The sequence below is a fragment of the Arachis hypogaea genome, chromosome 11 (genome assembly GCF_003086295.3).
Source record: "Arachis hypogaea cultivar Tifrunner chromosome 11, arahy.Tifrunner.gnm2.J5K5, whole genome shotgun sequence".
In the NCBI taxonomy this organism is placed as follows: domain Eukaryota; kingdom Viridiplantae; phylum Streptophyta; class Magnoliopsida; order Fabales; family Fabaceae; genus Arachis; species Arachis hypogaea.
The window spans coordinates 15,781,875-15,798,414 of NC_092046.1; the positions used below are offsets into that span (position 1 = coordinate 15,781,875).

At 29.6% G+C, this 16,540-nt stretch overlaps 1 protein-coding gene across 2 annotated transcripts; it reads left to right on the plus strand.

Moving 5' to 3' along the window:
• Nucleotides 1-1,119: 1,119 nt before the first annotated feature.
• LOC112720387 (BEL1-like homeodomain protein 2) lies at nucleotides 1,120-14,297 on the plus strand. Of its 2 annotated transcripts, none has more exons than XM_025771319.3 (5): nucleotides 1,120-1,672; nucleotides 2,003-3,604; nucleotides 4,790-5,175; nucleotides 7,780-7,840; nucleotides 13,497-14,297. In XM_025771319.3, the coding sequence occupies exons 2-5, from the start codon at nucleotides 2,180-2,182 to the stop codon at nucleotides 14,085-14,087; spliced, it is 2,463 nt and encodes an 820-aa protein (XP_025627104.1). In that variant the 5' UTR covers nucleotides 1,120-1,672; nucleotides 2,003-2,179; the 3' UTR covers nucleotides 14,088-14,297. The 2 variants fall into 2 exon arrangements, with proteins under 2 accessions (XP_025627104.1, XP_025627105.1); XM_025771320.3 differs by having other exon boundaries at nucleotides 1,141-1,901.
• The last annotated feature ends 2,243 nt before the right edge of the window (nucleotides 14,298-16,540 follow it).

Genomic DNA, 16,540 nt, shown 5'->3' on the forward strand with positions numbered 1-16,540 from the left:
CTTTAAAAAATGGCAAATTTTGTCAAAGTGAAATAATTTTTTTGAATACTTAAAAATTTTTTTGATTAATTTTTTTTATCGGAAATACAATTTCTTTTAGTAATTTTAGTACTATACTTTTATATTATGGATTTTTTTTTTCTAGCGAAATGACTCCTTTGACCTCAGTTGTTACAGGGGCTCTGATGCCTCAGCCTTACCAAGCATTATCTAAGGGCAATATGGCCATTTCGACGTATCAATAAAGATGGTGGTAGTTTGGATCATTGAGATGACCTTGTACTGACCTTATCTTTATTTTATTCCGTAGTTTGCGTTGGTTTCCAAACGACGTATGCAAATGACAATAAAATCCATAGCTGGTGATGGGCATTATAGTCAATAATTAAAAAAAAATTAAAACCTCATATGTAATTATTTTTATATAAAATTTTGTTAGTTAAAAATTAAAAAATAATTTAATATATTTAATTAAATTATTATTTAATAATTTTTAATTTTTATATTTACATAAAAACAGTTACATGTGAATGTTTAATAAAAAAATCAAATTCTAAAAGAATATTCTAACATTAGTTCATCAAAATAAAGAATTATAATTTTTTGGCGATGAAATTAAATTATCTAATAACAATTTTTAAATATTAATTTCACATGAAAATATTACACATAAGGTTTCATTCTTTTTGGCTAACATGCATTCTCCATATTTTCATCATGCCACTTTGATAAAATATTGTTAGTTTTTTTTTTTTTTACAGTATTTTTCAATTTGGTAAATTAAAGATTAATCTATCGCGGTGCTGAACTCTATTTAAAAGTTTGTCATTGGCCAATAGATTATTGCATACATAAAATAAAATTCAAAATCTCAATATTTATCTAAATATAAATGAACTAATGAACTAAACATTAGACCAACCCAAACAAATTACATCTCTACATATATTCTCTCCTAGCCAGTTTATTTTCCTTTCCTGTCTCTTATTAAAATTCGAATGATAGTTGTTCTCTAAAGTGCGTAGATAAGGTTATTATCGTCATTCCACACCACAAATATATTTTATTCGCTTGCAATTTGTTACCATATAATATATTTTTTATTACAAATATAAATATGTAAACATGGTGTAATATGATGATTCTAGGAATATGATGAAATGAAAATATAAAAGGACATTATTGGTGGGGAAAAAAAAAACCTAAAGGAAGAGGTGAAGATAGTATAGAGTATATAGACTAAAGGAGGAGAAGAAACAGCGACTTCTTCTCTTCCCTCTCTCTTCCTACGCACACTGAGTTTGTTTGTTTTCAGACAGAGATATGAGTCTCCCCAAAAGCCTCCATTTTTAATATTATTATTGTTATTATTGTGTGTGTGTGCATCTTCAATTGCATCTTTCTTTCTTTTTCCATAAGGTGATTTGCAAAAACACTTACTGCAAAGAGCAACAAAGAGAGAAGAAAAGAAAAGGAGAGAAAGAGAAAGAAAGAGAGACGACAGGAGACAGAGTGACAACACACATATATATACAGAGAGAGTGTATGTGTGTGTGTGAGAGAGAGAGAGAGAAAGAGAGAGGGAATTGAAGAAGAAGCTTTCAATACCGCAGAAGGGAAAACGATGTCTGAGAGCTTTACATCCTTTCATACTCTGCAACTCTAATAAGAGGTACATATGTTTGTGTGTTATATATATGCACATGAATTGATGAGCATAGCTGAAACTGAAAATGATAAAAGGAAAGACAAAAGAATAAACATTTTTAATTTAGATGAAAGGAGATCGAAGAAAAGCTTAGAGAGCATAGCTACAAAAGAAACTTTTATTAGTAATTTGTTTCTTCATTAATCACTCCCTCTCCCTCTCTCTCTCTCTCTTTCTCACAATTAATACTCAGGTACCCACTCTCAAAATTTCTCTTTCCATTTAATTTGTTTCTATATAGTTTTGCTATAATTGACGATTTATTGAGTTTAATTTCATGATGTGGGTTGTCAGATTCGCTTATGGTTCCGGCGCTGATCCTCAACCGCTCATCACTGATCAACTCAATTATTGCAGAGTGGTAATTTACAAGAGAGGGTGAAGGAGTAGTGGGTAAAATTAAATTAAAGTGGGTTGCAGACCAAAGAAAAAACCGAAGATGATGATGAGCAATAATAATAATATTTCATCATGGGAATAGCAACACCGCCACCATTTCCTTCCATTCTCTCTCACTCAAAGACTAATAACTACCAGCAGCACCATTCTTTCACCATAATCGAAAAGCCTGAAGAAGAAGAAGAAGAAGAATTAAACGCTTCCAATTCTATGTCCCAAGATTACCACCACCACAATCAAGGAATCTTCACCTTCTCCAATAATGGGTTCGAGAGATCCACACAGGTAACAAACCAAGAACACCATCACCAACATCAACACCACTTGGCTCAGCAAATTCGGAGGGACAAAGTGAGGGTGCAAGGCTTCGATCCACAGCAACCGCCTCCGGCACAGCCACCAACAGCCATAATTGGGATAGAAGAATCCGGAGGCATCCCGGGGTATGAAACTGCCGGGATGCTATCGGAGATGTTCAATTTCCCGCCGGTTGCAGATGCTGCGGCCGGGGAATTATTGGAGCAGCCAATGATAGCGACGTTTCGTTCCCCAACAACGACGAGGTCATTGGGTAGCGATTGGTATGCTGGAAACAGACAAGGGATGATAACCGGGTTGGGAGCGTTGGGAGATAATTCAAAGAATAATCATAATCAACATGATCAAAGTAATTTGAATAACGGTGACAGTGGTGTCATAGTTCATCATCAACAACCACAGCAGCATCATCATCATAATCAGATTCCAAGCATTAATGCCGATTCGGCTGCAGCCATGCAACTTTTTCTCATGAACCCACAAACCACCACCAGATCACCTTCCCCTCCGTCGTCCCATCACACCACACCCACTCCTCCTTCGTCTTCTTCGACGCTTCACATGCTTCTTCCTAATCCTAATCCCAATACTTCCGTACAAGGCTTCCATGGCGGTGGTGGTACCTTCAACCAATTCACATGGGCCCCTGACAGTGCTCAAGAAGCTCAAGGCCTCTCTTTATCCTTATCCTCTTCGTTACAGCACCTGGAAGCCGCGAAAGCCGAGGAATTGAGGATGGGAGAAAGTGGTTTCCTCTTTTACAACCAAGGAGGTGGTGGTCCTTCATCTTCCTCTTCTTCTGCTCAGTATCCTTACAAGAATCTCCCTAGCCATCACCAACAACACCAAGCATTGCATATTCAAGGAACGTCGTTGGGGCAGAATCACCACCAAGGACCCATTGGGTTTGGATCATCTTCGTCTTTGGGTCTAGTCAACGTCCTCAGGAATTCCAAGTATGTCAAGGCCGCTCAGGAGTTGCTTGAAGAGTTCTGCAGCGTTGGGAGGGGTCAGTTCAAGAAAAACAAGTTCACTAGGCAGCTCTCAAACCCTAGCTCCAATCAAGGTGGCGCCGCCGCCGCTTCTTCATCTTCGTCAAAGGAACTTCCTCCTTTGTCAGCTTCTGATAGGATCGAGCATCAAAGGCGGAAGGTCAAGCTTCTCACCATGCTTGATGAGGCATGTAATCTCTCTCTCTCTCTCTCTCTCTCTCTCTCTCTCTCTCTCATCAAGAGTCAAGGTCCCCCCCTCCCTCGTCTTCTTCTTCCAATCTCATTTGTTTGGTCCAGTTAATATAACACGGTTTTCCGGCAAGTCTATCATGAAATTTTCTTTGTGAACTGAGATATATAAAATAAAATAAAAATAAAAGACGGCAGGTACAGTAGGGTTGCCACTCCTTAGCTAGGATCATCATCAGTTGGTGAGGGATCTGTTTTTCTTATTTTAATCAAAACTCATTTTTTAATCCTCCGATCCGATTGGTGGGAGGGAAGATTTTTTAGTATTTCCAATATCTTATTTGTATTTAATTTATTTTCAGCCTTAGTTTGGTGAAAGTGTGAAACCAGAAAGAAAGAACACACTAATGGCCATTATAGGAGAATACGTCAATCAAGACGCGACGTTTCTTCTAATTATTAAGACAGACTCCAACTGAAGGAAGGCACTCACCCAATCATATATATATAATTAAAATTACGTAACAAGTTGTTAGGAGTGTGCCACTGCTCCCTCAGATCCATATCACAGAAATATATATTTGCCATTGTTATCATATCTTAGTTGACCGGCAACAACAGAGCGCTCTTTTCTTTCTTCTTACTTTTTCTTTTTATGGAATCCTTTTTCCATAACCAATTTCCCTAATTAATCAATCGGGTCTGGTGGGCGAGATAGATGAAGAGTGAGGGAAATTGAAGGCTTAATTTATTTACAGTACCGAACAGTTTGAATTTTACTCCACATATCCCCAACAAAGTTCTTTGTATTGGTTCACAAGTTTTAATTTAATTTAGAAAGAAGAAAGGCTCACTAAATTCAGATACTTAAATGGGAAGAAAGTGGGAGCAATGTGTATACACACACACGTGTGTTTTTGTTTCACTATTTTGCATGTGTTAATTAATTAATTCTCATATATGTTATTCTTATCTATTTCTTTCCTTAATTTATTCTTGGTTGGTACATCCTAAGATTGATGCATAAATAAGAACATGCATGTAGTACGTACTAATATCTATCATTCAAGCACGGTAATTAATAACTGAGAATTAATTAATTAAAAGATCGTACACATTACGATTCATTAAAAGAGGTGGTTCAATTAATTTCTTTTGGTGGTTCAATTTATTACTAAAACAGGTGGACCGTAGGTACAGTCACTACTGCGAGCAAATGCACATGGTGGTGAACTCGTTCGACCTGGTGATGGGGTACGGGGCGGCGGTACCGTACACGGCGCTGGCGCAGAAGGCGATGTCGCGGCACTTCCGGTGCCTGAAGGATGCAATAACGACGCAGTTGAAACACAGCTGCGAGGTTCTTGGAGAGAAGGAAGGGGTGGGGACGACGGGGCTGACGAAGGGGGAGACGCCGCGGCTGAAGATGCTGGAGCAGAGCTTGAGGCAGCAGAGGGCGTTCCACCAAATGGGGATGATGGAGCAGGAGGCTTGGAGACCCCAAAGAGGCTTGCCTGAACGATCTGTCAACATTTTGAGAGCCTGGCTATTCGAGCATTTTCTTCACCCGTACGTTTTCTATTTCTTTTTTTCTTTTTTTTTTTTACGTAAATTTGATAATTAAAAATAGACTATGAAAATTTATTGGTTTTGACTATCATCTAACTATCCACTTAATTTTTTTAATATAATTTTTTTAATTTTATAATTCAATAATATATTTTTTATATACTTTAAATATAGATGATTAACTCATAGATAAAAATAATTATTATTTAATAATTTTTAACTATATATCAATTTAAAAAAAATAATTGCACATCAATTTTCATTTATTTAAATAATTTTCGTGAGGAAAATCTAGTTGCATGACTCATTATTCAAGAATTAATTTACTATCATAGTGAGTCTCAAAATCCTAAAAGAAAAATGTTAGATGAAAAATTGTCTCACTAATTTTTTTCTTTAAATTTAAATTAATATCAATTAATTTTCTATTCTTTTACTAAATTTTTTTTAATACTAATAAATAAACTCATGCTTGAAATTGACTTGGATTGAAATATTCTTCTTAACCATTAATTTAATTACAGTGCCCGGCTGTTATTGTTGGTGTATATTATAGAAGCATGATTTTATGGTGTTTACAAATTTCTTATTTAAATTGTTTAAATGTGAGTGTTGAAAAATAGAATTTACTTTTTAATTAAATTGAAATATCTGTATTTTGTAAGTACCATAGAACGTATAATTATATAAATATATATAGTCATGGTAAATTATCGGGAAATATTTTTTATATGAAATTCTAGACGTCTCATGAATATGTTGAGAGAAAGTCAAAGTTTTAATTTTTCTTTTCCATTGCATGCCAGTAGCCACCATAATATACCATTGGTATAGTTTTGAGTCTGGCTGTAGTACAGAGATATTGATAACAAATTCTTATATTACCAATTTTCTTTTATTATTATTTTTACGGTCATAGTTAAATTATTAATGTCTCAATTAAAACTGATTAAAATGTAATAATAATGACATTACCATCATCTAACTGTAGATGATTTCCTTGTTGTGAGTTGTGAAGAACCAAGCGACGAAACAAATTAAATGTAGTGGGTGTAAAAACATGAGGTAAAAAGTTGTAATTTAAAAATTCCAGAGAGCATAAGAAGATTCCCACCCGTAGGTTGTAGGTACGGCTACATAAGCTGCACTTAAAATTTATAGAAAGTACGCAATAAAAGGCAGATGATTAGTATAGAATCTTAGATCTACTATACATTTGAGAGAAGAGTTATTAGTTGATAATTGCATGATTGTGGGGAAAAAGTAATAACACGGATTTGCATTTAATTTTTAATAAAAAAAGAAAGGGCACAGCACGGCTACCGTTAAGTAACAAAGAGAGAAAAGGAGTTGCAGAAGGAAAAACCGAAAGAGGAGGGAATCTAAAAGCCATAATTCATGTGTCGTATGTACACTATCGTTTAGAGGGACAGTCATTAACATGTTGCAGAGTCCCCTTGGGATGTTAGCTAGCTCGCCACCCAAAAGCTGTTAAAGAGATATGTAGTACATTCAGGACTCCGATCATTTCACATTTTCATGCCAATTAATAATTATATATGAGAGATATGATATTATACATTTTTAGATGGTTAATCTATAATACTTTTTTATGTGAAGATATTATCATCCACTTTATATATATATATATAGTATATATATAGTTTAGGTTAGCCAATTTTTTCAATTATAATTGATATTGCACTATAGTAAAATGTAATTATTAAGTAGTGACAATTTTTATTAGAAAAAATCTAGAGTGTCAGTACTTTTATTAAAATTTAGTCCGTATTTAATCAGTAAAAGAAAATTGAATAATTTTATACCATTAGATATAATGTCATATTATTAAAAATATTAATGATAACTAATTAGTGGATACAAATTACAAAACTTACTAATTTTTTAACATTTTTCTTTTCACTATTATATATATTGAAAGGGAAAAATAATATTTATTAGAGACATTAATTATTTAATTATATCAGTGAAAACTATCATTTAATTCGACTATATTAAGTGTATATAAAAAATTAACTATTAAAATAATTATTGATATAAAATATATATATTAAAAATAAATTAAACAATATATATGGATATGATAACTTATTAGTGGGTGATTTTTTAGTGTGTGGAGACTTTATTAACTTACGTGTATAGATATTACTTTTCTTTGCAAACAAATGGCAGTAGGAATATTTTGGTTGCAGTTAAAAGTTAAAACTTTATGTAGCATTAAAATTTTATCACCAATACATGTTAAAGTTAAAAGAAGGAATTAACATTTGAGTGAAACTCACATGGATGGGTTGATATGTGTAGAGTAGTAACATATTTTGCTTGCATTGCATTGGTTTTAACTGCAATAATAATAGAGAATGGTATCTTTTCTCTCTCACCCTGACTAAACAATCCACTTTAATTTAACTGCTGCTGATGCTGTATGTGTAGCAGCAATAGGACGTAGATCTTTCTTTGTTTCTCTTAGATTCTCACGCCCCATGAAGGGACAGAAAGAAAGGTTTCATACTCAGAAAGCTGAGGCCTGGGGTGGTGTATGTCTCTTTATACTCTGATGTCATTTTCTGGTCTCTTTCTCAGGTACCCAAGCGATGCAGATAAGCATCTCTTAGCAAGACAGACTGGGTTATCAAGAAATCAGGTTGCTTCTCTTCCCTTTCCTCCATACATCATGATGCTATTTTGTGTTTATTATATTTACCTTTGGGATCTCATGCATAATACTCAACTTTTTTATTCTTGGACTAATTTTAATGCCTTCCATGCATCATAATCTGATTCCAATTATTATTTAACAGTTTATAATTATCAACTTTAAAAAAAAATAATAACTATATTTTTTAATTATAAAATTTAAACATTGGTTATGTTAATTATAAAATATACAAATTAATTAGTTAGTTATAAAAAATTAAATTAATCGTACAAACTTATATAAAATAAATAATTCATTAGATAATATTATCGAATATTTTAAATAATTTTATTAAAATAACTTAAATATTTAATAAATATAAATTTAGGTTATATTTTTTTTATGTTAGAATTATCATAGATTAAATATTTTAAAAAACTACTTTTACTTAGAAGATTAAGGATTTAAATTTTGAGAAGCTCCTTTTGCGGTTAGTTTGCCATTCCAAATTCAGTTTAGGCTTCCTTAATCTAAAACACTGACTCATTTCCTTAATCTTAAATTCTTAATATACAGACGTACAACATATACAGTAATGTAAATATACATGTACATTAACTTGACGTACCAATGATAACGAATAGACCAATCATTGCCCATGTTTACATTACTAGAGAAAGAGAGAGGGGGGAGGGGGAGAGAGAGAGAGAGAGAGAAATGAGAAAGAGACAATTTTGTCTACTCTCTCCCTGTAAATTAATTAATTATTACACCCACGGACCACATGGGAAAAGAAGAAATTAAAGAAAGAAAGAAAGAAAGAAAGAAAAATAAAATTCAAAAGAAATCCATGGCCTTGAAGGGAAAGAGGGACCAGCAGTAAGTTCAGATGTAACTTACATGGTTTTGGGCTTATTGTTTCTCTGGTTTCTCCTGTCCCTCTCTCTTCTCCCTTTAGAGAGAGACAAACAACAACGTGGGTTTTATTGTTTCTTTCACTCTCAACACATTTTCCTTTAGTTACATGAAAATAAAATATAAATATTAGGATACAAATTAGATAAATTATATCCTTTAAGGCTTTAACTTCTTTGAGTTTATCTAACTTATGTTTCAATAACACATATCAAAATTACAAATAAAAAAAATTATTGAAAATATAACAAATTTAATTTTAAAATATTTGTTTTACATTTATTAAAAAATATATATTTAAAATTTTTTATTAATAGTAATTAGCAAAACCCACCTTCTTTTAAAAGATTTTTAGTCAAAATTTATTACTTTTTATCTTTATTTAGTGTACATTATAATAAATAAATATTAAATAAATAAATTTAAACTATTTGAGTTTATTTTTTTTCTCTAACATTACTCATAAATTATTTCATTGTTTAATTTCATAGTATGAATGTTGAAATAATTGAGACGTTCTTTCAAGACATAATAATGTCTGAAATTAAGATGTTCCCTTGTTGAAATAAAAAGAGCATGGTTAAGTACAGAAAGCAATGAGACCTTGGAGTTAGATGTATTATTTGGAATCTGATCTGGCTCATTCATTCACTCCTTATCACTTTTCTCTCTCATATCAATTGGCTTCACCCAACTACTCAGCGGATCAATTAATAGGGGAAATAAATGATCCTTCTATTGGGGATATTATGATCACTCATTTATAGGAGTAATTCTTTAACTAGTTTATTTATGCCCTTTCATACTATGATAATTAATGCCATATTAGGTATTCATGCAACTTCTACAATTTTTCTCATTATTTTTTTTCAATATAATTGATAAATCATTTACTATCAAAAAGTAGAGAAGAAAACTGTACGTATAATATTATTTTCCAATATTAAAAATTTGCATTGGAACTAAATCCAATCTGAAGATATGACCAACAAAAATTAAAATTAAATCATAAACTCACAATTAACTACTCAAAACTAAGGTATGCTTTTCACCCAGTCAAAAACTAATCTAAATATAAAGATATATAAAAAAAACTATGAAAATCTTTGGACATAGTTCAAATTATATTATAAAAATCAATTTTCACAAAAATTTAAATTAACAAAAAATATATATAATTATATTTCTATTATATTTTTTCACTCAAGAGTTTTTATTTTTAAAATTTGTGTGAATATTTTTATATAGATTTGCTATCTCTTTTAATTGGGCTTTTAGTGAAATTCTTTCTTTTGGTTAACAATGATTGAAATCCGAGTCTTTAATTTGTGTCATAAAAATTTTAATATTATGTTATAAAATTATCTTTTTTAAAAATTTAAATGAGACACAAATGATTATATCACTAACCAATCATATAATCATATTTAAATCAAAACTTGTACACATATTTTCTACAAATCCTCTTGTTTAGTTTAAGATATCATCACTAAGAGGGTAAAGTATATTATACTTAAATTTTGCTAAAAATTTTAAAATTATTCTTAAATTTTATTTTGTTTTAATTGTCTTAGAAATTTTTTATTTGTATTAAATTTATCCCTAACGACTAATTTTTCAAAAAAAATTATGACCAGTTCAGAAATAATTCTACAAAAACAACCTTTAATATAAGCAAATCAAACATATTTATCATGTATTATTGTTAAATTAGTCCTATTTTTTTCTAAATTTAGTTATTAGTGATATATTTGATGCAAATCAAATATTTTTTAGACAAAATTAAAACAAAATAAAAATTAAAAATATTTTTAAAATTTTTAATAAATTTTAAAAATAAAATTGAATTCTTTTAAAATTTAATTATCAAAAATATATTTGATGTTAATAAAAAAACTTTAAAAAAATAAATAAATAAAATTTACGGATATTTTTAAACTAAATTCATTCTTGATTTTTACACGTTTTATTTGAACCATGCATTAATGTCTTATTTTACACAAACTGTCAGGGACACAGACGACACAAAACTTTGCACCCTCAGAAAGTCACAATAACAAATATTTTTACTTCACAAAATGTTTTCGGTTAATTTCAATAAGACACAGTAATTTCTGTAGTATATCATCTTGATGGTTTTCTGAACATCTGCAGATCCTGTGATACGCGTAGTCGTTCTTTTTTTTCTCCTTTCCCTCTCACGGAATCAAGAAAATATAAAAAAACTACTGAAATAAAGATAACAAAAATATTTTTTTATAAAAATATTTTATTAAAAAATATAACTTATTTATTTAGTTATACTTTAAATAAAGACAATACTTTTATAACATATAAAAATCTAATCATACAATCTATTATTTAAGAGTAAAAAAAAAATTTTATATAAAAATAATTATAAAATCTTTATAATAATATTCACCATATAAAAATTGCTCTCAATACTATTCTGACTGAATATATTAGAAAAGATTAAAAATATAGTGATGGTAATGCTAACCCTTTGTATCAATGTTTAGTCTTAATTGATTAATTTTGGATTTAAAATAGCTTTACTTAAAACCAAGACCTAAAAGAGCTTGTGCTGCATTTAACCAAAAGTAATTTGAGTGACCTATTTGTATATGATAGAATTTTATGTGTCTTTGTATAAATTTAATAGTTGAAAATAGTTAAATAATTTAATAAATTTGACTAAATTATTATAACTATTAATTTTATATAAAAATAATTAGATGTGAGTTTTCACTTTGTATACACAATGTATTGCCACCACCGCACCAAATTAAATGTATATCTATCTACTTCACATAAATATATAAAGCAATGGAACTAGTTTAAAATTCTCTTAGTTAATTTATACCTATATAAAATAACAATCATGTCACTAAATATCAGTTAAAAAAATTAATTATTTATATAAAATATATATTAAAATATAAAATATACAGTAAAATATATTATAATTATCTTATTATAACATTTTGACAATTTAATTATTTATATAAAACATTAACAATACTATCATTTATATTCTAAGAGTTAAGTTGATAAGAAAAATTATATACAAGTTTTTGACATAAATTTTTTTTTTTTTGGTCTGAGACTTAAATCTGTATAAATTATTTTTTTATTATTTTATGTTAAAATTCTTTTTTAGAGTCAATAATATCTTATTCTAAATCTTTTAATTATAAAAATTTAATATTATAAAATTATTTATTTTAAAACTTAAATTAATAGAAAAAAATTATATCAAGAATTATATATTAAAAAAAGACCTATAAACTTTTCAAGCTAACTATTGTATTATATACATACACTTATAGTCACTTGTGAGATAAAGGGCTATACAATCCTTTAAAATCTGAAAACATTAAATATTATTTAAAGCATATTGTCTTTGTCTAGGAAACAATATATTGCTGATATGTTTATGGAGCCCATAAAACAATAATATCTGGTTACCTTATTTTCTTTTGGATAATGGGAGAAAGTTTGACTTGATAAGAAAGAAGTAAATAGTACATATTTGTCATCAAACAAAATCACTATAAAAACTCTATGAATTTTTTAAAATCAAATTAATACTACTAACTCTATAAATCATAGAGTAAAACTTATAAAACTTACAATTTAAAGCAAATTTCAAAGTCTTTGATATTTATTAGTCTGCATACGAAACTACTAATATATCGTTTTGGTGAGTTACTATAGCTTATGACTATATATTATGTTTTGGATACTCCTAACATTAGATCATAATATATTATGGAATAACAATTAAATGTAATTTCTTATCTTACTACATCATTGTTATATATATATTTATTTCAAATTGATCAATAGCTGGTGTGCATGTAATTTCTATGTTGTAGGAACGTGTTCGATATGAAATATACCTAAATAGGTTCCGGGAAAAGTACTATGGGTACAATTAAGTACACTTTGTTTAAATTAGTTTAAAATGATGTTATTTTGATTAAGCTTTATTTCCTCTTAATATTTTTATTCTAAAATTATTTACATATACAGTTTAAAATATTATGTTGACCAATTTAAACTATTATTTTGAATATTTTTAATTTAAAATTAACTATTTATATCATTTTAATATTAAATTTGATATAAAATATATTTTTATTATTTTTAAAAATTTATTTCCTTATATTTTTATGTCTATACTGATATATCTGTATTTTTTTTTCTATTGTACCATAGTTGTAATGGAACCTAAAATTCATATAAGTGATAGAAAAAGTATCCACAGACAATAAAAATACTAAATAATATGAACAATAAATATATCGGATGTTCAATTTACTAGGTATGCGGATGTTTATTTTAATATTAAGATTTAGATGAATAATTTGGAGGTGTAGTGTGTTTTTACTTTATTGGGCCAATTTTAAAACTCATTATTTACATTGTTCACAAAAGTTATTGTCTACTTAGCAGATTCCTGATGGTATTGTAATATGTCACATTGCCAATTATAAATAGCATCATCTAGGTTTGGCTTTTTTTTTTTCTTAAAAAAATATAAATAGATATAAAAGTTTGTTTATAATAAATATAAGAAAAGAAACATAAATTTTTTATCTCCAAAAAAAAAATTATATTTTCGTGTTTCTTATAAATGAGTATAAAAGATATAGATCCAGCATTTGCCTAAGGTATAGAATCGAAGAACAACTATCATCTTGATTAATGAATTTTTTAATTAAATTTATGTTTCATATTTTAGGTATCAAACTGGTTTATTAACGCCAGGGTTCGTTTGTGGAAACCCATGGTTGAAGACATGTACCAACAAGAACTCAAAGATGCAGAGGGTGCAACAGAAGAAGAAGACGACGAAGGAGAAAGCAACAACAATAGTGGCAATCATGTACAAACTCCACTGCCACCATCATCAACAACTACAACACCACCACCACTTCAATTATCATCGTCAACACCAACAAGTAATAATAACAACAATGTTAATAAAAGATCAGATATTATCATCAATGCCCAAGATAGTGACCCTTCATTAGCAGCAATTAATAGACAAGGCTTAGAAATTCAAGCAAAGCAGCCAGCTACAAGTTCCACCGCCAACACCACCGTCACCCCACCTGTAGTGTCACAGTGTTTTGACTCAGAGCAGCTACTAAATGAGGATACGTGTGGCCACGGAAGCATAGTGAGTGCAGAATATGGAAGTGTTGCTGCAATGACTGAGATAGGGTCTTCTTCAAGTACTCTCATCAGGTTTGGGACAACAGCTGCACCCGGCGATGTGTCACTCACGCTGGGGCTACGACACACTGGGAACAACTCCTTTCTCCATTAGGAATTTTGGAGCCATTTAAGAAAAAACAAAGGAAACTTAAAGCTCGCCTTATATTATTAAAATTATACTTCACAATGATGATGAGTTGATGATAGTACACATAGGATATGAGACTTTGTTATATATTATATGATATTGTGAAAAGAAAACTAAAAAAAATCATTTTTCCCACTCATATTTTAAATTCTGTATGAAATGATATTTTTCCTATTCCATAGTTTGCAGTATGTGCATATTGAAGCGGTGTACAATTATACAATTAATATTGAAAACACATTAGTATGAATTCTAGAATGACGGTCAGTGTAATTTTTTTTTTAATAAAATTTTGCAATACTTAATAAGTCTAATTAGAATTAAGGACATATTTTTTATTACTTAACAATTTTTTAATTTAAAATTAAAAATATCAAATTAAAAAGTGTGACCAAATAAAGAAAAAAATATAACCCTAGTTTTAGCTATACTACTTAATTATTATCAAAATATAGCCTTATTATTATGTGATCACCATGCAGATGTAGTAAGGTATACCTTTGTGGTAATTGTGTAATTATACAGTGCTTTTCATTTCCTTTTCATACAAAATTGTAAAATAAACATTTAAATTGGACACTCATATTTAACATTAGACAAGATTCCTAACTTGGAGTGTTAGTGAAAAATAAAAAAAGCTAGATATGGTGTACGTGTAAATATTTTTTTTATACATACATATTTGATGCTTTAAGTTTTATGAATTGTTATTAGAATGTCATAAAAGTCTAAAATATGTTATCGATCTTATATCAATTAAAATATAAAAATGCTATTTATACACTAAAATTAGCCACTAAAACCAGTCATCAATGTATTTATGTATAAATATATATGTAGTTTAATTTATTTTTAATGTGTATTTATATTCTAGTATGTATTTTATACTCGTGATTGATTTTGGTGACTAATTTTGATATATGTAGCATAACTTATTAAAATAATATCCCATTTAATCTGAATAATTTTAGATTTTTCATCTTCTTTGTCTCAAATAAATTTTTGCTATAAAACAATTAATTTTTATGCAACTATCTTTATCATCTTATACAGTACAGACTCAAATAATAAATTAATAAGATATTAAAACAAATTTGATAAGAACCAACTTATCAGTCCTATCACAAATCTTAACCAATCACATTTTTTCCCTTTATCCTTGTTTTCGATCCATTATTTCTATACAAATTACGATTATGACAGATCACTGTTAAACTGGGTATCAACAATTTTCTTTTCTTTCATGAACAAGGTTATTAACATGTTGACAGATATAAGGATCCGTTTACATATATGAGACCACAAGAGGGAAAAGATGGTAGGACATTTATAGCATTAATATTTAACACCAAGATAGAGAAGGGTAGGGTCCTCTGAAAAGAGATGGTATGTATCATTGTATGTTGATCCATTGAACATTTAACATTGCGAGATGGAGAAACACTGCACACATAAACACACATGACTCCACTCCACGCCTTAATCAATGTAACAGGCCAATCCAGAATGGTATGTTTGTCTTGTCTCGCTGTTCTAAAAACTTGGCACATTCAATTAGGATAAGAGGACGAAAATTTGATTTCTGGACCCAAGTACGGACCCCACTTTTCTGAACCCCAATGAAAATGTTTTAAAGATAGAAAGACGACGATACATATATGTGACAGCAAATTGGGTTGGACCCCCCCTTCATTTGCCATATGAAGAGAAGAAGAGAGGGTGCCCCATCAGAGGCTCAGATCAGACACCACCCTGTACACATTTTGGTCCCCAGATGATCAAAATTCTTGTTAAAAACATGAAGGACACAATGCAAGTGATCAATGTATAGAATACAATACTATCTAATTATAAAAACAATTATACTAACTGTATACTAAAAATCAACGATCAACATAAAATATATGTTAAAATATAAAATACATACTAAAAATTAGTTAAATAATACATATCTTTATCCATAAATATATTAGGACTGATTTAGTAACTGATTTTTAGTGTGCATATAATATTTTTGTTATACGAACAGTAGCAATTGGGCTTATAATGTTATTATGTTGAAGAATAAGAGATTCTAAATTAGTTAACCAATTTGGGTTGGTCAAGTGGTCAGCTTACTCATCCGCTTAAGCAAGTGTCGGAGGTTCGAATCCTGCCTTGTGCATGCAGCAACCCATTGGCCAGCGGCAGACCCTTAAATGGAGCTCCGATTCGCGACAGATTAGTCCTTAACCTATCGGGTTGGAGGATACCGTGGGCAAAAAAAAAAAAGGAGATTCTAAACTAGTTAATCTCATCTCACAATCTTTCAGAGAGAATATATTATGCTAACGAGCTTGTTAAAGCTATAACGATGTGGCATGCACACGCTCAGCAAACAAGGTATGTAATTTTTATGAGTAAAAGGACGTAGAGGT